Source organism: Mangifera indica, chromosome 8 (assembly GCF_011075055.1).
Source record: "Mangifera indica cultivar Alphonso chromosome 8, CATAS_Mindica_2.1, whole genome shotgun sequence".
Classification (NCBI taxonomy): domain Eukaryota; kingdom Viridiplantae; phylum Streptophyta; class Magnoliopsida; order Sapindales; family Anacardiaceae; genus Mangifera; species Mangifera indica.
Window position 1 is genome coordinate 3,911,637 of NC_058144.1, and position 22,266 is coordinate 3,933,902.

The window sequence follows — 22,266 nt, forward strand, 5'->3', positions numbered from 1 at the left end:
GACCCGACCACGTAGATTTGGGCCAAGAAGAGTGGCAATGGTTCGATACATGTGTTTCATTTTTGACTGTAATGGTTTAATCAGTTAATGCATCCACAGAAACAACTTTGCCCACAGATTTGCCTCTTGTTTCTCACAGACAAATAATTCTACATGCATGAAATATCTGTGCCCAATGGCGAATACTTTTTTGGCGGGCAACAGTCGCTGCCATTTCGATGAAAATGGAGAAGCAATCATATTCATATAAATTGGGTAGGTTTTTATAATATAATAAATAAATTAGCATGAATAATCTTTCATAAAAGAACTTGAGTCACATTGATCATACAAGGGAGCATAGAGGAAAGCAAACCGATGAACTAAATATTTACAATGGAAAATCATTTGAGTACATAATGATGATAATGAATGCCTTCCTTGTCATCACTATAACATTCTTGAAACTTCATTTAATTACATTATTAAAGCAGGCCATAGAAATGACATTCTTCCATTTATCCCAAATCATATCCATGAATTAATAACAGGGAGAACAAATGAAATATATGCCCCTCACCACCAAGAAACAAAACATTAATAGCTTAAAATGCCACTCGTGAGGATGAGAACTCCAGTCCTTCCAATCCTAAGAAAATTTCGAACGATCGCCACTTGGTGACATAACTTGCTTTAATTTTCATGGCTGACCAGGACATTGTTTATTCATCACTGGATGTGCTGTTTCCTGAGCTGCCAACCCAGTACTGTTTTACGGCAATCAATATCTTCTCGGGCACAAGGGGGCCATCCTCATGATCCATCAATTTTGAATCCCATCTCATGCCTCCCACGATTTTCCTAACCTTGTTCAGGACATCAACTTCGTCCCGGATGATGACTGCTCCTTCAGGTCGCAATATGCGATCCATTTCCAGAAGAATGTCTTCCAGTTTACACCTGTTTAATCATTTACAATATATTCATACCCAATTTCGCTAACCAAGTCCAATTTTAAGATTGTAAAGTTCTTTCATGATGGTGATCCAACACAAAATTACTCAAAAATATAAATGAATGTTATTAATGATTCAAACTTTGTTATTAGAGAGCTTCTTCAAAATTTTCTATTTCACATTTCTGCAATTCTGGTGGAAAATACACAATCTCAATAGTAATTTTCTGACCAGAAACATAATATTTGCATGAGAAGAAAATTGCTTATATGGAGAGTCAAGAAAATATCAGAATTTATGACTTGAAATTACAGGAAACTGTAATGCTACCAGTGACTTATAGGCATGTAGTAAGAAGATGAAAGAGGCTTACGTGTTCTTGTACAAGCTAAATACACCATTAGCATGAATGAGGTCATACGTCCTCGGGTAAGTTGAGAATCCTTCACACCTAAAAGATGACATCAAATAAAAATGTCATTACGATTCCAAAATAATAGAAATTCCTGAGTTTCAAAAGACCCAAAATTGTCCAGTGATAAGAATAATTTATTTATGGTTGTGTTGGGAGATACCAGTCATGATATATGCCGATCAGACCTCTTTCATATATAACACCTAGAGTGTTCTTAGCATTTGTAGGCACAACATTCATCACCCAAGATTTGGGTGATTCAAGTGCTGCAGCAAATCCCCCGAGCTCAGCATTCATGTCCATTATATTCCGATATCTTGCAGTGCCAATCAATCTGTTCATCCTTTTGTAAGCATTTACATGCTTCTTCCATAGTTTGTTATCCTTCTGGTAAGATTCAACTGTTAATCCCTCAATCTCTCCATTAGCTATTCGGGGAGGGACTGCAAGAAGCCTAGCTGGGAACTTCCGCAATTCGCCACCAGCTACTTCTTTTGCATTGGATACCTCAGGGAAAGGAGTTGTGCATGCCTCCATCTCCTTGTACCTAAGAGACACACAAGATAAATAGTTTAGATTTAAATACTAAGTACTTCTGCTTCTATTGTTTTCTAACCTGGTAAACCCCAATCTGGGGAAATTCAGGATAATTTATTCATAAATTTCATACTACAAAAAGAACCTTAACCACAAATGCTGTTGCATATGTGCTTCAGAGTACCCAAAAATTAAAACTAAGCAAAAATGGCAAAGAAGCAAAACAAGGTGCAGGTCGACTCACCAAACATTATCAGCATCCTTTGATTTACAAATATTGGCAGAATTCCTCTTACAGGATTTGTCATTTACTTTCTTTCGAAAGATAGCAATATCTCCCTTCTCATACTTTTTCTCCCAGCAAAGAGATTCAGCCAGCTCTTCAATACTTCTTTGCTCAGCCTGGAGATCTTCCTTGGAGCGCTTCCAGGTTTTGTAGTATGTTTTCCAATTTATAGGAGGTCCCGAGAGGATCCAGTATCCACCAGGCCTCAGAACTCGATCAACTTCCATTAAATACATACCATCTGTATACAAGAGTAAAAAAGGTTCAATGTCAAAACTTCCACCAGGTGTTTAAAAAAATAACTCTTAAACAAACATGTTAAGAATAGTAAATATGGTTAGTTATCAAGTAGTCTCTCTACTTCAAGAATTCTTTCAGATCTTTTATATGGTAAAAATAATGTATATTACTAACCATTTTCACAGTCTTAACATATCACCTTGGGGCACAAAAATTTTTTACTTCCTTATTGTAACTCATAAAAGCATTTGTAAAAAGGGAGCCTCTCATGGCTTCACACTGGAAATAAGCATATATTACTCAGAGAGAGCAAAAAGCATTTTATAATTCCACAATCTTGAAGATGATGATTTTAGCACTTACTGTTTGCAGTCCATGGTATCAAACAACGAGAGCACTGAGCCATGTCAAAGGCTCTTGATGGGTATGGAAGATGTATTGATCCAAGGACGCCAATAACAGCAGGTACACCTCGCTCCAAAGCAAACTGTACCTGAGCTTCATGATTGTCGCGTGGAGCAAAGGACATTGCCAATACATTTCTTTTGAGCAGGTATGCACCCCAGCTTGCAACCTATAAAGTGACAGCAACTTCAGTAAAAGTGATCTTATACCAACCAAAACTAATCAAATTAGAAGCATTGGCGAAAAGTCACACATGATAATACACCAGGTGAGCCTGATTATAAAAGGAATTATTCATTTTTACCAGAAAAGCATTACTAAAACTTAATTCCTGGACCTTAATCCAAGTTAAATTACCCTCTGTGCATTTAATGCCCTTAATTTGGGTACTTGTGTGGAGTGGGAATACTATCAGTATGTCCATTCTCAAAGGATACAAACTTCTCTTTCTATGATCTATCCATCCCCTGGACCCTAATCCAAGTTTCAATTACCCCTGAGCATCTATGGTCCATTATTTGGGTACTTATTTGGCGTGGTAATAAAATCAATATCTCCATTCTCAAAGGATGCAAACTTATCTTTCTGTGATCTATGTGTTCCATTTCTAGTGGTCCTGTCCCATTGAACGGAATATCTTTCTCATCGTTTTATAATACAAATAAATAGAAATTTGATGAAAAACGAATTGAGCCCATAATGTATAATCAAAATGCATACACATTCACATATATTCAAAGCAAAAAAAGTTAGAGCTGAGTTGAGTAGCATACTCCACATCCAGTGTCCAATGCTGTTCTGACCAAACCATCTTTAATTGGTATAACTGTTGCCAGTTCATCAATATAGGCATCAGCCCCTTGTGGGAACATTGTTCCTCCACCTGGAAATTTGAAAACATTTCCCTGAAACTGCACCCAGTTCTGAACGGCCTTCTCAACTGTTAGGCTTTTATGTGGAACGTTAGCATAGTGTACATAGTCACGGCCCTTTGGCCATGGAAATGGGGTCATATACCCTTTAGGTGCTGGAATAAGGCAGTGCAATTTTTCCTCCTCAGGAGGACAATGTCTTTCCCTGTATATCATGTTCTCCCTTGGAAATCTCATGGCTTGTTCTTGCTCTTGGCAAGGAGTGTAATCAGTGTATTTAACATCACACGGCTTAAACACTTGGATCTTCATCTCAGAAGGTTCAACAATCTCTAAATCATTATGGTGAGTTTCAAAGTTCAAATTGGTAAAGATATTGCAGTCTGTTAGCTTGGTTATTTCTGAAGCTATGCTGTCTCCTTTTCCAGAGCCACTCTTCTGCCATGCACCCAGTATGTAGAAGAAACCACACAAAACAATCACAATGAATATAGAAAGAGGGCTTCTTGTCCTGCTGGCCGATGAATTATGCTTAGAGCCCATCGCAGATTTGGGCAATTACCTGAAGCACAGGTTAAAATGTGTGATACTTAGAAATCAAACTTGCCACAAATGAGTTAACGCAAAACCCCTTAAACAAACATTAAGCAACAACTCAAACTCATTCCCATGTTGGGTCACACACTCACAGTCTGACTGATCCAAGTTACTTTCAACTTCCGAAATAAAAACCAGACATAAAACCGAACAAACAAACTAAATCTAGCGTCTTTGACCCAGCACCACCACCGTAAAACTAAGAAACAAAAGAGCCAGAACTACAAAAATAATACAGAAAAAAGACTGCAACAACTAAGCAGCCCAGATCCTATGAAAATAAAACAAAGAACATACGAAAGGGCATAGTAAAAAAAACTAAAAGTGGAAAATTTTGATAAGAAAGATTCATTATTTACCTGAAAAAAGGAACTGTCCTGAAAGAGCAGAATGATGATTAGATCGGTAGGAAGATTGAAAGGAGGAATGGGAGTATATGTAGATAACAAGTGAGAGTAGAGGTTTAATGGGCGACAGAGATTGAAGACTTGAGTTTCAGTTGAAGTTGTTGAAAGAGATTAAACAATCAAACATCTATTATTTAATTTTTGAAAATATTTCCTGCTTCCTATGAATCACCGTACTTTCTTCTTCTTCGCAGACACCTAGGCTATGTTTCATTAATCACACTTTCTAAAATGGCCAAAGACTTTTTCCCTTTTAAATGCTATCTTCACATTTCAAAACTCCAAATATTTATTTATAAATAAATTTTTATTAAAAATCTCAATTAAAATTAATAAAAACTATTATTTAATAAAAATTTAAGTTTTATTACATTTTCATCCCAAAATTTAAAAATCTTATAATTTCTTTCTACTCAAAGTTTAAAAAGTGATAAATACCTCTTAGAATTTGTTCCTCTCCTCTTTGGTTTCAATTGACAGTCTCTAACCGTTGGTCATCCTCTTTCCCACATTATCTTTTTTTTTAGCCTCCCTCTCCTTTACCTTTTTGGCCATCTTTTACTGTGACGAAAAACATTTTATCTTCATCTCGATTGAATACAATCAGAGAGATAAAAGAGACTAGAATAAGAGATAAAGTGAGAGAGAGAACGACTCATGACCAAAGATGGCCAATCAACATAAAAAAAAAACTTTAGAGAGATATTTATCATTTTTTTAAACTTTGAATTAAGAGAAATTATAAATCTTTTAAATTTAAGAAAGAAAATATAATAAAACTTAATTTTTTTATTAAATAACGGATTTATCTTAATTTTAATTAAAATTTTTAATATAAATTTTTTTATAAATAAGCATTTAAATTTTTAAAAATTAGAATATGAGAATTTGAAAATTCACTATCCCCTAGTGGGAATAAGTCATATGGCCTTTTTAAATAGGTTTTGCCCTATTTACCAGCCAGGGTGATAAATTTCCCAACCGCTTTTAAGTTTTAAAAAATGAGAATTCTATCTCTCATTCACTTTTATGCATGAATTTCACAAGAATCTATTTTTTATATAGTTTTATTATTCTGTTATTTATGTTTGAAGAATGAGTTATAATTTTTCAAAATATTTGATTTTTAAAAATTTTAAAAATGTTTTAAAATTTTTTGAAATATTGATGTGTTCTTTCATAGTCTAAAAAATAACAATTATACTTTCAAATACTTAAACAAAATATTGAGTTGTTGGGTTTGGACCACTTTGAGTAGAAATTTATGAAAAACATAAATAAATGTGGAAATGGGAGTTAAAAAAAAAAAAAATCCAGCATATGAAATCCCATAGGAAAGAGATTTATTTATTACAACTTACAAGTGGGTCCACATTTGGCGAATCAGAGTCTTTTTTTTTTAATATATATTATATGAATTTAGTGCCATGTCATGGTTACATTAGGTGGCAATACACAGATTTACCATCTGCTGCTTATTTCATAAGAGAAGACCATTGCCTCCAAATGCAATAAAGTAATGCATTCATGATAGATAATTTGCAGAGAATCTCAGTTCCAATATGACACAGTAGCATTTGGAAATTTTACTATTTCTCTCGAATTTATATACCTAGTACACAGAAAAAGCGAATCCAAGAAAAACGAATATGGGGGCAAACCACATGTAGAATACAACCACTCATATAATTCCTGATTCCCCCAAATGCCCAATTTTTTGCAAAAGGAAAAGAAAAACTTTCCATTAAACAAATTATCAACCCATCTCGTTACTCAATTTTTTTTTCGGAGTCTAGACTGAAGCACATAAGGTAGAGAAGACTAGGAGGTACTGATTGTCCCGGGTCAAAAGACAAGTGCTTTAGGTTCTGCAGCAGCATTGTGATGACACATTAGTTCAATACCAACACAGCATACTAGCCAATCACACAAGGACCTAAACTTTAAAAGACAATGTTGACGTAGACATGTCCATTTACGTATGACAGAATTATGACGGTTAAAAACAAAAAAAGAAAAAATGCAGTTCGAGCTCACCAGCCTTCCACATGCGCTTCTGTTGATCAAACTTAATGTCCTTGCCTTCAGTTGATTTCAATTTGATGCTGTCTTCTTTCTTTCTCATACTTGAAGAACTCAGAGAGCCTTCAACTACATAGTATGACAAAGAATGGCTCAAAATTGATAATAGATTATGCAATACCCCAAGAAGAAGAAAAGGTAAATTATACCAACAACAAAGATCCAAACTCAGATAATCATTTGTCAAGTCAACATGGCATATAACATTTCAATATGTAAATTTCACTTTGTTTCATCCAGCAGTATACGTTTAACATCCAAATAATGTAGGCCACATCTGATTATCTATAATTGCCATTGGCATCCTTCTGAGGTAACTGACCAATTCCTTTGTCTAGACTGTACTAGGGACAATTCCTGGATTTAAGTTTTCTCTCAACAATTACTTAGTAATACAAGAGATCATCAATTCCTAATTCTTGCAAGCTTGACAATTGTTAAATGGATATTATCGTACAAACAAACTAGTAGCTACAGTGTTGAATCTTTTGTTTCTAACAAATATCCTTCACCAAGCATTCAACTTTCACAATCAATTAAGTTAAAGCAAGTAGTTGGGTGAACTTAGGAAAACAGTCAAGTCAAACAAGTGGCAAAGACATCATTAATCTGGCTTTGGTACCTTGCCACTCCCATACTACTTTTGATTCACCCTTCAACAACTTTGGGTATTGATCCACTCGAGAATCTTCCTGTATCAATTCCTCAACCTGCAAATGCAATTTTACAACAAATAGAAGAGGATAACTAATTCTTAAACTTTATCAATTACGAAACCTTGAATTGCACAACTATTTGTAAAAGCTATTATCAAAACTAAAGAATGGTATAAAAGTTGACTCAACAAAGAGAACAATAGTCAAGATTATTAATGAGTTGGCTACAGACCTGCTTGACCTAAAACTGTTAAAAAATTCAGCACTTGTTCTTCATGTTCTAATTATGGAGACAGAAAGGAACAAGAAAATAATCCCACTTGTACCCTTGAAAAGAGTCTATTGGATACAGATACAATTCATTCAAGATCAAATTACAAAATGGATATGACAACAGACAAAGACTATTAATTGGTGGGAGTTGAAGTGGTGAGATAAGATGATAGTGGAAAATAATGCGGTAATATGGTCATAGAGAAAAAATGTGGGAAAAAGCAAGCCAGCAGCCAAGTACATGAGGTGTTGCAGAACTAATTTGAAGACAAAACGAATAACCCCTGAACAAGGCATAATAATTCTCATAGTTCTGGGACATAACAAAAATGCCTAAAATGTGATTTCAGTAATATCTTCGCCAAACGGTGCACAGTTCAATGAATTAATACAACAAACAGATAAAAATATTCAAATTGGTTGGACTTTTCCTATACAAAACAAGAATATTTATACTATGAGACTACATTACAAGAAACTGACTTCCTCATCCCACACAAGTGTAAAAATATAGTGCCACTTGTTATTTTATATATTACCAGAGCTTCACTCTGAAACTCAATGCAGACAATTAACCAATTAGGATATGTTTACAAAGAAAACCATAAATCATTATTATCTACTTGAAAATTAAACTAGTAAGTCTTTGATCATTAATTACGCCAAAAAAAAAAAAAGAGAATAAGTCTTTGATCATCATAAACAGATAAAAAAGACAAACAAGATTACCTTCTTCCAAAGCACAGGGTCCTTCCTTTCCTTGGGCAAAAGAAGATGATCTCGTAGTCGTGAGGCAACCACCCATGGTTCACATTCACCATTTACCTCCCTTGACATCAAAGCAATCTCCTCAAGTATCTCACAAACCTATCAAAGTGGCAAATTTTCAATTAATGTAGTCTCATTTCCTATCAATTCAACATGAGTTAAATTTGTGGCAAGTTTTATCTTATGTTTCCCTTCCTTTCTTGTAAGTTTATCCATTCTCTTATTTTCCAATTCACAGGTTCTTTTATCTTAAAACAAGGAGGTTCTGATCCAATAATCTTCAGCAAACTCATTTCATTCATGGGGGCATCCAGCTGTAAGTTCAATTCTCATCCAATTGATAGGCAGATTAATGAGAATTGAACTTACAGCAAATAACAAATCGCAAACTCAAATCTAGGAAACTATGTACTGTGACAATGAAAAATGCATAGTTCTCTGTACCTGGTGGTAGAGCTCTTCAACTCTGATTAATAAATACCGTCTTCGATGGAATTTCCAAAGTAACAATGAGCATACCACAAGCTGTATATCTCAATAAGGTCAAAAGCTTCAACAGGTAGATACTAAATCTATATAACTCTAAGGTTTCCTTTCAAAATGAAGTACCAATGCACAAACAGGCACAATGATTAGAGCATGCCTGAAGACCCATTGATGTAAGCGACAAGAGAATGGTTTGTACTGGTCCGCTAGCAAGTCTGGACACTTCACCTCTTTGACCCTACCACAGAAAGAAAAGACAGGAAAAGAGATATGGTAAAGTGTTTGCTCTATAGCATCCAGTGCTTCCTTAATCAAAATCCAAACTTAAGGTGGAATAGCATAGCCCACCCATAAGAATTCATCCTCGACTCGAGAAATCTAGCAACAGTCTCCATTGTCCTTTTCTTTGTGTACAAATAAGTGGCATTGTCTGACCTGAAATTCTCCATCAACTCGTGTCCATCTAAGTCATTCCATATGTCATCTTCTTGAACCTAAAATATGGCATTTAATCTTAAGAATAGACATCAGCAACACACATCAAAGAAGCATTTTCATTGAAAGGTACATGTATAGCGAAAATAAATGTCATGAAATCTAGAACGGACCCAGATCGCTCCAGTTCCACCACACAAAAGTTGAGCATACGCTTTACATAGAACATTCTCCACCCACTCTGCCTACACTTCCATCACATATGAAAAGCCTATTAGAAAAATATATACAGGATATTGAGAAGCATATCAAGATATCCTCTGCTAATACCAGAACACTCAGAATGAGAAATATTCTTAGAACGCACGAGTTGCTTAGCTGTTTCATTTATATCTCCATCTTCCAGACACAACCTCCCATGCTTTCTATACCCATGAAGACATTCCAGTTTGCCCTGATAACACTCCCCATTACTTGGACAGGGCTCACAAACATCTGCAATGGCATGCATTCATCAAAAGGATCATTGATACAGGTGATAAGCATCACTTTGAAATCCAATGCTCAGCATTAGGGAGTAAGTATCTTGATGTCAAATTCTCAATTAAAAAAAAAAAAAAACAATTAGATCTACTCAACAAAGCGTTAATTCCATACTAATTACATATTTACGTTTTACAATATGAATTATCATCACAAGAACAAACGATACAAACAAAAAACACATAATTTCTTGGAATAAAGAAAATTCTGACTAACCTGTGAGAGAATCTGGGGAGTCTATTATGTTGGAATCGCAGAAAGGGTTCTGTGTGGGGTTAAAAAGGTTACTAAAGTAATTGCAGGTTACAGCGATTGAAGATGCGATGGCGAGAACGGCTACGAGATTCAACAACTCTCGCTTCGATGGAAATAAGCTTTGCGGCGGTTCAATCACCCAGCTAACGGAAGAAGAAGATGAATCAGGCTTTGGTTTTGGGCGCTTCTTACTTGTCGAAGACATTGATCTACGAAGGAATTTAATATTAAACTAAAAAAAATGGCTTTTTATTCCCGAAATTTGATTTGGATGCAAAGAGGAGCGGTACTTGTGAGCAATTCTGAGGAAAGGTGATAATGTTTCAGTATGCAGAGGCTCGTTCCCGTCTTGCTGGAAGATCCAGAAACGCTGTTCTCGAACATTTTATAACTGGAATATTAATAAATAAAACCATGATGACAATGTAAGATTACAAAACAAGAGGGACTGAAAATTGAAAAGATGTTTGAGATTTAAACAAGCAACATGGTTTTCTTTAAAATTCTCTCAAATTTAATGGGGCCCCCAAAAATATGGAAATTATTATCCCAACACATGGTCCGCCTGTAAAAAACCCCCACATTAATCCCAATCAACACCCCCCCCCCCCCCCAAACCACGTTACCCGCGTGCCCCCAAGGTTTAAGAAACCGTAAATCACCCCATCTATAAGTCTTCATGGTGATTAATCCATTAGCGTTTGTCGCTAAATTTGAAGACTTTGATTAATCCAGCCAATTTTAGAAACGAAGTTTTAAGACTATGGTGTTTGACTTGGCTGAGAATATTATTGTTTTTGGGCAAGAATCAGAGGTTGTTCGAGTTCAGACTGCAATTATCTAAGAGATGGTGGTGCCAAGTATAACCCATAAAGCAAATTGCTGCCATTATTATCTCCACATTGTGTTTCAACTCAGTTTTAGAGGACATCAAAACGAAGGATGTGCAGAACGGCTGAAGAGAAAGATATATAGACACAAAGGATGCAAACCATGGAAAACAATCTCTATTATGATAATTGCTTCATTGGCCATTTTAGTCTCTGGAGAAATTGTATTGCAAATATTGGTCAGTCGAGCTTTGTATTATTTATCTCCTATAGTTTAGTCAGATGATTCAGTATGACAAATATTTTCTTGCCAAGCCACTTACTTTAAAGCAATGTATTCTAGTGAAACATTGCCGCATTGCTCTTTGCAGTAATAATGTACATGCTTCTTCCCATGCCTGTGCTTTTCTTTGTGGGCTCTGATGGTTCTTCTTTAATTTCTGAATCTGATAACAGGTTTGTCCTGTTTCCTTGAACAATGTTACACAAGTAACATTATATCAACATCTCTCGAGATTGAGCATTGAACAATCATCTAATTCAGTTTCATTTTAACAAATGATGCAACAGCTGGGTCAATGCAACAAGTTTTTGACTGGAGCTTCAGCAGTTGGAAGCATTGCAATACCAGCCATCTTAAAGCATGCAGGGGTTATTGGATGGGGAGCACTATTGATGGAGTTATCATCGTTCTTCAAATTTGTTGTAGCCAATTGCCATTAAAGCAGTGTTTTACTTTTTGGAATTAACCACAAAAATTCGAATAAATACAAGTTTCCCATATATGCACTTTTCATGAGGCCCAAGGTCACCCCTGTTGCTGAGTGCAGAGAAAGAAGAAGAGACAAAGAAAAACCTGAAGAAGTTCAGCAAGAAATACAAGGATGAGGAACAGGATGGATCAAAGTCAAATCCCTGGGTTAAAACCCACAATTATATCACAATTTATCATCTGGGGGAGACTAAGATCAGAATAATCTATAACTAAATTAAATTATATAAAGACGGGTAAACGAACACTCCAAACAGCTATAATTCGAACAGAATTATATTAATTCTTCCAATTAGTTTCTCACAAGCGATTTTTCTCTTATCTCATCAAAATACAACGCGGAACTGGGGCGCTTCGGCTTCACTGGCCGGCAGGATCTGCCAACGGCAGGGCTCCAGGTCGTCGGAGACGGGGCAGTACCCAGCTACAGTTACCTTATCAGCAGAAGCAGCAATTGACCCGAACTCGAACACCGTCACGCTCTCAGCCGGTCGGGGCACTTCAACGGCACCGTTCATGCCCGGGGCAGCGGGGATTTTGGATTTCGAGTCGTCTGTTGATTTGGAAGATCCGGATTGTTGGAGCGTTGGTTTTGGGTTGCCCTTGAACCAAGAGAGAAGACCCATGGTTTAATTTCAGCGGTTTTAGGGTTTATGAAAAATGATTATTTTTCTTGTTCGATGTGATAAGACTTGAGGTCTGAGGCTGAGGGATTGGGGATTTACGTAAAATGTCACAATTGCACTTGTAGTGAAAGGTTATTCCTGTCATTTTATAAAAAGGACGATTTAAATTCAGTTTGATACTTTCATTTCAAGTTTCAACTACGCAATCAAGTTGCCATCCTTTGAAAGGGTATTATAGACATTGTGTTAACTTCAGTCCGTTTGGTATCCAACGTCAAGAATCTTGACGGTGAAGGGGGGTTCGGTTAATTACTAAAATCGAGGGGGTTGAACAAATTTTACCATAAAACAGATTACATGGCATAGTACATGTATCGGTTAGCCTTTCGATTGCACGGCTTAGACAGAAGAAAAAATTTTTAAGCATGAACGAAGAACGACGGTCTCACCTTCTCAAATCCTCATCTCTCTTCCCTCCTCCTCCAGGTCTTCGCATTCAACTTTATATCTAAACGAAGTCCCATGTTACATTATTATCAAACAATGCCTCATTTCTCTTCCTTTCTTTTGTCAGGGGTGAAGCTATCGTACGGTACTGCCGGGTTTAGAGCAGACGCTTCTATCCTTCAATCAACGGTTCACAGAGTAGGAATATTGGCCGCTTTGAGATCGTTGAAGACCCAATCGGTGATCGGCTTGATGATCACAGCTTCACACAACAAAGTCACCGATAATGGCGTCAAAATCGCTGATCCTAGTGGTGGAATGCTATCTCAAGATTGGGAACCTTTCGCCGATCAGCTCGCCAATGCTCCCGATCCCGAAACCCTCGTTTCCGTCAGTATTAAACACTCACTTCCAACATTTATTCTAATTTCAGTTACGAACTTCTTTATTTTGCTTAATTGGGAATTGCATACAACTCACTTCACTTCCCTTGATTGTTTTTAATAGTTGATTGAAGAGTTTGTGAAAAAGGAAAATATCCCCTTTGATGGAACACATTCAGCAGAGATATTGTTGGGAAGAGACACGAGGCCCAGTGGTGAATCTCTTCTTGAAGCTGCTAAACAAGTAATGCTCCCACTTTTAGCAAACTTATACATGGAAAGCCTGGCTCTTTTGTTTTTGGGTTTTAATCTTATCTTATTGATATATGTATGACGTTCAATTGAAAGGGAGTCAGTTCCGTTTTGGGGGCACTGGCCCATAACATGGGAATTTTGACTTCTCCACAACTACACTGGATGGTACGTGCTAGAAACAAGAACTTGAAAGCGACTGAATCTGATTATTTTGAACAGCTTTTGAGTTCATTCAGGTTGGTTTGCATTAGAAGTGTAATTTATATGGTGGTTTGACGTTATGATTTTCAGTTTTTTTATTTAAAGTTTTTGCATTGTTCTGCAGGTGCTTAATGGATTTGATCCCTGATGGAAGAAAAATTAATGACAGTGAGGACAAATTGATGGTGGATGGGGCTAATGGTGTGGGTGGAGAAAAACTCGAAATTATGAAGACAAAGCTGAATGGTTTGGCTATTGAGGTTCGTAATGATGGAAAAGGAGGAGGTGTGCTCAATGAAGGAGTTGGTGCTGATTTTGTTCAGAAAGAGAAGGTTGCTCCACATGGATTTAGCTCTAACTGTGCTGGGATAAGGTCAGCTATCTTGTGACAGGAGATCTGAATTTATTTATTAACTGTACAATGAGTTTCTTAAGTTGCTTTGATTACATGCCTGAATCATGCTAATTTTTGTAATGAAATTGCTGCAATGAGATCTGACTTTTGATACCTGTTTACCTGCCTTTTGTGTAGAGTTACATGATTACAATTTAATATTTGTCATGCACATGGAAATAGCCAGTTTTGGCTGGATAACAGAGGATTATGTGTCACTTTCCTGGAGTATATATTTTTTGAGGTTTTAATTTGAATGACTCGACCAGATGCAGTTTGGGATATGTTTTCTGTTTATTTTATGCTAACTCTTTTATGTAGAGTATGATTGATTGGTAAAAGGGGCACTAACTGAATGGATGGATCTAGCTTTTCAGGTGTGCAAGTCTGGATGGGGATGCTGATCGGCTTGTCTATTTCATTGTGCCATCAAATAGTGGCTGCAAAATTGATCTTGTTGATGGGGACAAGATATTGTCTTTGTTTGCTGTATTCATCAAGGAGCAGTTAAGTTTTCTCAATGAGGGAGATACAAAAGAAAAAGATGATTATAGAGCTCGTCTCGGTGTTGTACAAACAGCTTATGCAAATGGTGCATCCACAGATTATCTCAAGCGGTTGGGCCTGGAAGTTGTATTTACGCCAACAGGGGTGAAATACTTGCATGAGAAAGCTGCTCAGTATGATATAGGGATCTATTTTGAGGCCAATGGTCATGGCACCATCTTGTTCTCAGACCAGTTCTTATGCTGGCTTGAGGCCAGAAATAACGAGCTTACTTCCATATCTAAAGGTTATTTTTTGTTTTACTCTGTATCCTAGCGCTGATATGACTGTCAAACAACCAGTGTTATTGAATTTCTTGGTTGTTGTTCAGGTTCAGAAGCCCAAAAGGCTTCTTTGAGACTGTTGGCAGTGAGCAAACTCATCAATCAAGCTGTCGGAGATGCTTTGAGTGGTGTGCTCTTGGTGGAGGCTATATTGCGACACATGGGATGGTCGATACATAAATGGAATGAGCTGTATCAGGATCTACCAAGTAGGCAACTAAAGGTCAGTTTGCATAATCTGTGGTAGATTCTTAGGTTCAGTTTTGCCCCTCCTGTTGCTGCTGGTATTGACTCTTGGTAGATCTGGTGAATCTTTGAAGTGAAAGAGCTTTAGCCATTGATTGGTCCTTTCATTCGCATATTTATTGTACACTATGATGTATGTTATCCACTTTGCCTTTTCATTTTCTTCTCCTATTGCTATTAGCTATATCTTTAAGCTGCTTAAATCCTGTTATAGTTCTATTCTTGGAATGTGCTGAAACTGGTCTTGTTTTTGAGATTCTTTGCATCATATGCTTAGAAATGCATGAGTGTTAAGTGATGAGCAGTTCCATTTATGGACAAGATGAGAGGATACCAAGAAAAAAATTAGTTTGACTTGTTCAACGTACCTTTTTCCTTTTTCTTTTTTACTTACATTTTCTTATGTTGACGTAATACTACATTGTATAATTTGGAAAAAAATTAATATCAAGTTTAATCCGCTTACTATGCTACAACAATCTCATTACTACTTTTGCAAACAAAAACATGAGGTCTCTCATGGGTTTCACTATTTTCTGTAGCTGCATCGAGCTGCATCTGTATGGTTGATTAAAAGTTCTAAGTAGAGTTCATAACACTTGCATTTTTTTAATACCTCAAGCGTGGGTTATGTGGAAATATATATGCAACCTTTTGGGGTTGATCAGTCATTTTTTTTTTTCAATACATGGCTATTTGTTTATAGTTTTTTTATCCTTTCACTTCATAAAATTGATGCTTCCTCTGATTCACTTTGAGTCTAGGTTAAAGTTGTGGACAGAAGTGCCTGTGTCACAGCAAATGCAGAAACTGTGGCCGTGAGCCCCCCTGGCATTCAAGAAGCTATTAATGCTGAAATTGGTATCATTCAGACTTCGAATCTTTGTGGTTTAGTAATGTTGCTCACTCATGAATTTTTACATGTAATGGGAACCCATATGCAAGAGATTGTAAATTTCTCCAATCTTTCAAAAGATTGTAAAATGTGTAACTGTGAAGATTTTATTTATGATGCAGCAAAACATCATCAAGGCAGATCTTTCATACGACCTTCAGGTACAGAGGATGTCATACGCGTATATGCAGAGGCGTCCACACAAGAAGCAGCAGACAGCCTTGCGAACTCTGTGGCTGAAATTGTGGACCGATTCCTTGGTTTCAGCAGCTCCAAATAACTGCTTCTGACCTTTTTCTTTAACTACAGATGACCAGTTTACCGATTACTGATCTCTGATCATTGTGGGTGCTAAAGTGCCTAATAATTGAGATTTCTTATTTGGTATTTTACAAAAAAAATTGTATGTTGCAAAATGGAATATGATTTGAGACACATGAATGTGGATAGTAAAATACTTCATTGTACTTTTAATGGCATGGTCGAACTTTTACAATCGTTCGCTATGGCCTTGATATTTCAGGGGTTAATTGGGTGAAAATAAGAGTTGGAATTTAACAGCATTGTTAACTGTAATCAATTGGTGGTATTTGTCTTAATGAGTCTTTTTCAGAGGAATACCCACCTCAATGCATGACGACCCATATAAAAATTGGAAGAACCAATATTCTAACAATTCTTGAACAATGAAATCGCAACAGGGTACTACAACCCAAAGCAGAACAGAGGACCAGAATTGGAAAGTATTCGCGTTACCGTTAAATTTAACCTTTCAAGTAGTGAATCGTGATGCTAAAAAGGCTTTCACTTATAACCATATGTAGCTTTATTCTCATCCTAAGATGTAACTTAAGAAAGTTAGTTGCTAAATGCATTTATTGGGTTTTGATAGAAAACCATGTAGTTAATCAACGTGTCTGCAGATGAAGATGGTGACCAATTAATTCCACATGGGGATGCTCAATTTATGCAATACTCAACAAACTCTTTGAACCTCTGCTCTGTTACAATTTTCACTTGGGAAAGAGCCAGATAGAGAACCAAGTCAAACCATGAGGTGTCATTTTCACTATTTCTTTGCAAAAGGTTTTATTTTTTAGTACGTTCTTTGCCAAAGGTTAATCAGTTCATCAAGAGAAATTGTCAATGCCAAAGCTCCTCAGCATAAACAGTTAGGAATTAACAGCTCAATGCATGGAACTATATGAAACAAATCACTTCTAATGAGAAACTGAAAAAAAAAATTGAGTGAGCAAGCATACCTAGAAGTTTTTCAACCAATAATTAAGATGAAACTGCAAGTAATTGAATTGAATTCTAATGATTAGTTTTGCCATCAGAGCTGCAGGAAATTGGAAACCAACTAGTAGATTGCCAGAGGATTCTCTATTATGCCCAAAACCACAATTGAATCCATCCCTTTGTTTGGCTGTCTTCTTGTCATTATCATATTTTAATTTCATTACTTCAATCAATCTTTCCACTGCAAATGATCAAAGCAAATTAAATGATTTACATCTGGCACTATCCTTCCCATCCCATGTCTAACCACTATTATGTAAAATTGCCCCAACAACAAATAACATTGTTAATGTCCAACAAATATAAGACGATCCAAATGAATCCCACAACAGCAAACAAGTTTTCATTGTTCCCATGATACAAAAAAGATAGAAACAAAAGCTAAAGATCAACAAACAAATTCATTCATCAACCAGCTATGCATAATCACCACATCCCCAGGCTTAATCTTATTGCAATAACGAGTGCAAGCCCTACTACATTTTGAATAATTTGTTTTACACATTACTTTCTTATCTCTTAAGTTACCAACAAAACTACCAAGGATTTCAATTCTTAATCCATTACATATAATGATATTGATTTTTTAAATTTCAATTGTAATGTATCATCAGTTACCTCAGTGATGGCTTCTGTAAATGACATTATCAGTCTTTTAGCTATCAGCAACAGCTTTAGAGCTCCGAAACTCCTTTTTCAACACAGCAACTCTCTTCATACAAGCAGCCTTTGATCTGCCAGGCACAGCAGCCGCAATCTTCTCCCACCTCATTGGGGCATCCTTAGGAAAGGCTTTCAATGCATTAAGCAAAGCTATATCCTCTCCAGCACTCCATCCATTTTCTTTATCATCTTCCCTACTTTCTCCACCATTCTCCGTCACCAATCCTAAATTTTTATCTTGAAGTCTCACATCTAACGCCTTTCGATTCTTCAAGAACTGTGCATACGAATCACTATCATCAATCTTTTTCTCTCCCAATTCTTTCGCTTTCTTTATCACACTCTCCACTCTATGCCTCCCATTAAAACTCTCGGCAATCACCTCCCACCTCTTCGGCTTGCCAACCGGGTTCTTCACCATCTGTTTCTTCAAAATCTCAACATCCTCTTCAGTCCACTCCTTCTCTTCCTCATTTCTACCAACCCCGTTTTCCCTCTGTTCCAAAGCTTGACTTTTCTTGTCTTTTGGCACAGATCCACTTGACCCATTTGCGTTTTCAATAGCCGGGACATTACTAGCACAAAAATCCTGTGACTTATTGATTGAAGATCGGTTTTTATTAGGTTTCCTCTTTAGTTCAGGTTCGATCTGTTGATCCTGAACAGGGTTCTCAAGAATTGGACCGTGACCCACGCGAGTGTGACCGCCAGTGACGTCAGAGGGGGCAAAAGGACCAATGAGGAGGGAGAGGGATAGCCATAGGAAGAGGGACTTCAAGGGCTCGCTTTGGAAGAAGAAGAAGGAGAGGAAGATGAAAAGTGAAGAGATAGAAATGGAAATAAAGATGAAGGTTTTAGTGGGTTTATTAAAGTTGGTGTTGTATTCATTATCTGGAGATGATGAAGCCTGAGGACGTGACTGGAAAAGAAATCGAGGCCTGGCATCTTCATCCAAGAACTCCATGTTTTATCAACAGACTTGACACCGCAACCCCAGATGCGTATTTACAGCGACTACTCCATAATAATACATATCCATATATATGCCAACTAACCATTTCCCACCCAAGATTCGGTGTAAACTATCCACGTACTGAAATCTCACCTCCATCATGCGGCATGCGCGTAGAGTTGAATTCGAATCGAGTCTATTTAAATTCGAGTTCAGTTTGAATAAGTCTGAAAAGAGTCAGTCGTAGTGCTACTCGCTAAATTTTTCAATTAAAAATTTTAATATAAAACGATATCGTTTCGATCAATATATATTAAAATGATGTCGTTTTAATAACAAAAAATAAATCAAATCAAATTCGAATAGAGCTTGACTTTCATGAGTTAGAGTTCGAGCTTGAACTCGAGCTCAGCTATATGTGAATGGAGCCGAGTTCAAACTCAAGTTTATTTGAGCTTGATTCGATTCAAATCTAACCTTACTTGCACGCCTACATGTTTGAAAAACCACAAAATCACCCCATCATAATTCGTGTTATTAATTTTAATTTTGAGTAAGTTCATAATAATTGTTTTTAAAATCAAATATCGTTATTCGTTTTTAATGTTTAAACATCAAAGTAATGACTTTACTTTCACGCATAAGTATTTTACATTATTCGTATATTTAATTATAATTTATTTTTAATATTATATTTTTTTTTCATATCTAATTTACATAAACTAAATTAGAGATGATTAGGTGCATATAAATTAAATAATTGAAAAAATTAATTATATAAGGTCCGTCTTTACACAATTTTTGTCGGTAACATTAATTTCTACTTCTATTGAAAACCTAAAATTTGGCGCCCGTTGATGTTCAATCTTGCTTCTGTTAAACAGTTCAGTTCTGGAAAACAGTTAATGCGCGCCTCATGCTTCAAAACAATCCCATTTTCTCTCGCAAAACCTGCTCTCAATGTCCACTGCCATTTTCTTCATCTTCGCCATATCAACTCCCAAGCGAAATTCCGCAAAACCCATGACGATAAGCTTGATTCCAATGATTATCAAATCCTCCACTGTCTTTCTATAAACAAACTTGAAGATGCACGGAAACTGATCGACAAAACGATAGAACGGAACCACCCCCATTGGCTTGTCGTCCATTTTACCTCATTACTCACAAAATACTCAAAAAATGGCTTCATTGATGAATCCCAAATGCTTTTTGAGCTCATGCCGTATAAAAATATTGTTACTTACAATGCCATGTTGTCTGGGCTTTTGCACAACGGGAGGTTGAGCGAGGCGGTCAGCTTGTTTGAGGTGATGCCGGAGAGGAATGTTGTATCATGGACAGCGATGATTTGTGGTTTGGCAGATGGAGGGAGGATCAGTGAGGCAAGGAGGCTGTTTCAAGAAATGCCAGTGAGGAATGTTGTTTCATGGAACTCGATGGTTGTTGGGTTGATAAGGAATGGGGAATTAAAGGAAGCTAGACAGGTTTTTGATAGTATGCCAGAAAAGAATGTGGTTTCTTGGAATGCTATGATTTCAGGATATGTGGAGAGTCGTAGGATGAGAGAAGCAAGGGCTTTGTTTGAGGAAATGGAGGAGAGGAATGTCGTTACTTGGACTAGTATGATCTCGGGGTATTGTAGAGCTGGTGAAGTGAAAGAGGGGTATCTTTTGTTTCGGACCATGCCAGAGAAGAATATTGTTTCTTGGACAGCCATGATTGGAGGGTTTACTTGGAATGGATTTCATGAAGAAGCCTTACTGCTTTTCATTGAGATGAGGAGGAAATATGATGTGAGGCCAAATAGAGAGACATTCATATCACTTGCTTATGCTTGTGCTGGTATGGGGTTTCCTCATCCTGGTAGGCAATTGCATGCTCAAGTGATTGTAAACATGCTGGAATATGATGACTATGATGGTAGATTGTCTAAGAGTCTTATCCATATGTATTCTATATTTGGCGTCATGGACTTTGCACACTGCATTTTCAACAAGAACATGCATAACTGTAATGTTCAATCTTTTAATTCTTTGATCAGTGGTTATATTCGCGTTGGAAAACTTGAAGAGGCTCAAAATTTGTTTGAGACAATACCTGTCCGAGATGAGATCTCATGGACTATAATGATTGATGCTTATTTAAGTGTTGGGGACATATCTAATGCATCTTATTTATTCTATAACATGCCTTACAGAGATGCAGTTGCATGGACAGCAATGATCTCGGGCTATGTCCAAAATGAGCTTTTTGTAGAAGCTACCTATCTATTTTTGGAAATGCGGGCTCATAGTGTTGCTCCTCTAAATTCTACATACTCTATTCTTTTAGGAGCTGCAGGCGCAATGGCAAATCTGGATCAGGGGAGGCAGCTCCATTGCATGCTGATTAAAACACAATCTGGATTTGACTTGATTCTTGAGAATTCTCTGATCTCAATGTACGCAAAATGTGGAGTAATAGATGATGCATATACTATTTTCTCAAACATGCTTTCAAGAGATTTGGTTTCTTGGAATTCCATGATCATGGGGTTGTCACATCATGGACTAGCTACAGAAACTCTAAAGGTCTTTGATTTGATGTTGGAATCTGGAACTCATCCAAATTCCGTTACTTTTTTGGGCATTCTATCAGCTTGTAGTCATACGGGGCTGGTTAGTCAGGGATGGAAGTTATTCAATGCAATGTATGCTGTTTATGCAATTCAACCAAGTTTGGAGCATTATGTTTGTATGATTAATCTTTTGGGCCGAGCAGGAAAAGTAAAGGAAGCAGAAGAATTTGTCTTGGGACTACCTTTCAAACCAGATCATCATATTTGGGGAGCATTGCTTGGTGTATGTGGGTTCGGTGAGAAAAATGTTGATATTGCTGAACATGCTGCTACACGACTCCTTGAACTGGACCCATTAAATTCTCCTGGTCATGTGGTACTCTGCAACATTTATGCAATGAATGGTCGACATGCTGAAGAGCACAAGTTGAGAAAGGAAATGGGATTGAAGGGTGTCAGGAAGAACCCGGGATGTAGTTGGATAGTGATAAATGGTGGAGTTCATGCGTTTCTATCGGGAGATGAATTACACCCACAAGCAGCCGAGATGCTATCACTATTATTTAAAATTGATAATGCATTGCATCATAAGGAAGATGAAGTGGTAGACTAACTATCGACATAGAATTTTGAAAACAATTCATGGTACGTTATATATTGATCAAGATCTATTTATTTATTGTATTATTTGTTTATTGACTATCATTTATAGAACTTA

The 22,266-nt window shown here is 36.8% G+C and overlaps 6 protein-coding genes across 9 annotated transcripts; 2 read left to right on the top strand and 4 right to left on the bottom strand.

The window, feature by feature from the left end:
* Positions 1–340: 340 nt before the first annotated feature.
* LOC123224560 (probable methyltransferase PMT14) lies at positions 341–4,923 on the bottom strand. Of its 2 annotated transcripts, none has more exons than XM_044648284.1 (7): positions 4,651–4,923; positions 3,592–4,257; positions 2,777–2,987; positions 2,132–2,414; positions 1,511–1,897; positions 1,309–1,386; positions 341–939 (listed from the first exon to the last, which is right to left on the bottom strand). In XM_044648284.1, exons 2-7 carry the CDS (start codon positions 4,231–4,233, stop codon positions 702–704), a joined length of 1,839 nt encoding a protein of 612 aa, XP_044504219.1. In that variant the 5' UTR covers positions 4,234–4,257; positions 4,651–4,923; the 3' UTR covers positions 341–701. The 2 variants fall into 2 exon arrangements, with proteins under 2 accessions (XP_044504219.1, XP_044504218.1); XM_044648283.1 differs by having other exon boundaries at positions 3,592–4,252; positions 4,647–4,923.
* Positions 4,924–6,270: 1,347 nt separating this feature from the next.
* On the bottom strand, positions 6,271–10,652 carry LOC123223093. 2 transcript variants are annotated; one of them, XM_044646162.1, is made up of 11 exons: positions 10,483–10,652; positions 10,154–10,401; positions 9,762–9,889; positions 9,568–9,639; positions 9,308–9,453; positions 9,083–9,197; positions 8,918–8,998; positions 8,435–8,572; positions 7,399–7,486; positions 6,732–6,845; positions 6,271–6,562 (listed from the first exon to the last, which is right to left on the bottom strand). In XM_044646162.1, exons 2-11 carry the CDS (start codon positions 10,395–10,397, stop codon positions 6,540–6,542), a joined length of 1,149 nt encoding a protein of 382 aa, XP_044502097.1. In that variant the 5' UTR covers positions 10,398–10,401; positions 10,483–10,652; the 3' UTR covers positions 6,271–6,539. The 2 variants fall into 2 exon arrangements, with proteins under 2 accessions (XP_044502097.1, XP_044502096.1); XM_044646161.1 differs by having other exon boundaries at positions 10,154–10,651.
* Positions 10,653–11,735: 1,083 nt separating this feature from the next.
* LOC123223094 lies at positions 11,736–12,480 on the bottom strand. The gene has a single exon (XM_044646163.1). The coding sequence runs from the start codon at positions 12,418–12,420 to the stop codon at positions 12,121–12,123; it is 300 nt and encodes a 99-aa protein (XP_044502098.1). The 5' UTR covers positions 12,421–12,480; the 3' UTR covers positions 11,736–12,120.
* Positions 12,481–12,748: 268 nt separating this feature from the next.
* LOC123223092 (phosphoacetylglucosamine mutase) lies at positions 12,749–16,634 on the top strand. Of its 2 annotated transcripts, none has more exons than XM_044646159.1 (9): positions 12,749–12,906; positions 12,995–13,257; positions 13,375–13,494; positions 13,599–13,741; positions 13,831–14,079; positions 14,478–14,893; positions 14,978–15,153; positions 15,941–16,099; positions 16,194–16,634. In XM_044646159.1, the coding sequence occupies exons 1-9, from the start codon at positions 12,846–12,848 to the stop codon at positions 16,359–16,361; spliced, it is 1,755 nt and encodes a 584-aa protein (XP_044502094.1). In that variant the 5' UTR covers positions 12,749–12,845; the 3' UTR covers positions 16,362–16,634. The 2 variants fall into 2 exon arrangements, with proteins under 2 accessions (XP_044502094.1, XP_044502095.1); XM_044646160.1 differs by having other exon boundaries at positions 12,750–12,906; positions 15,941–16,037.
* A 401-nt stretch (positions 16,635–17,035) lies between these two features.
* On the bottom strand, positions 17,036–19,058 carry LOC123222386 (transcription factor MAMYB). The gene is made up of 2 exons (XM_044645118.1): positions 17,992–19,058; positions 17,036–17,554 (listed from the first exon to the last, which is right to left on the bottom strand). Exon 1 carries the CDS (start codon positions 18,998–19,000, stop codon positions 18,029–18,031), a length of 972 nt encoding a protein of 323 aa, XP_044501053.1. The 5' UTR covers positions 19,001–19,058; the 3' UTR covers positions 17,036–17,554; positions 17,992–18,028.
* Positions 19,059–19,742: 684 nt separating this feature from the next.
* LOC123223753 (pentatricopeptide repeat-containing protein At1g32415, mitochondrial) lies at positions 19,743–22,235 on the top strand. The gene has a single exon (XM_044647107.1). The coding sequence runs from the start codon at positions 19,846–19,848 to the stop codon at positions 22,159–22,161; it is 2,316 nt and encodes a 771-aa protein (XP_044503042.1). The 5' UTR covers positions 19,743–19,845; the 3' UTR covers positions 22,162–22,235.
* The last annotated feature ends 31 nt before the right edge of the window (positions 22,236–22,266 follow it).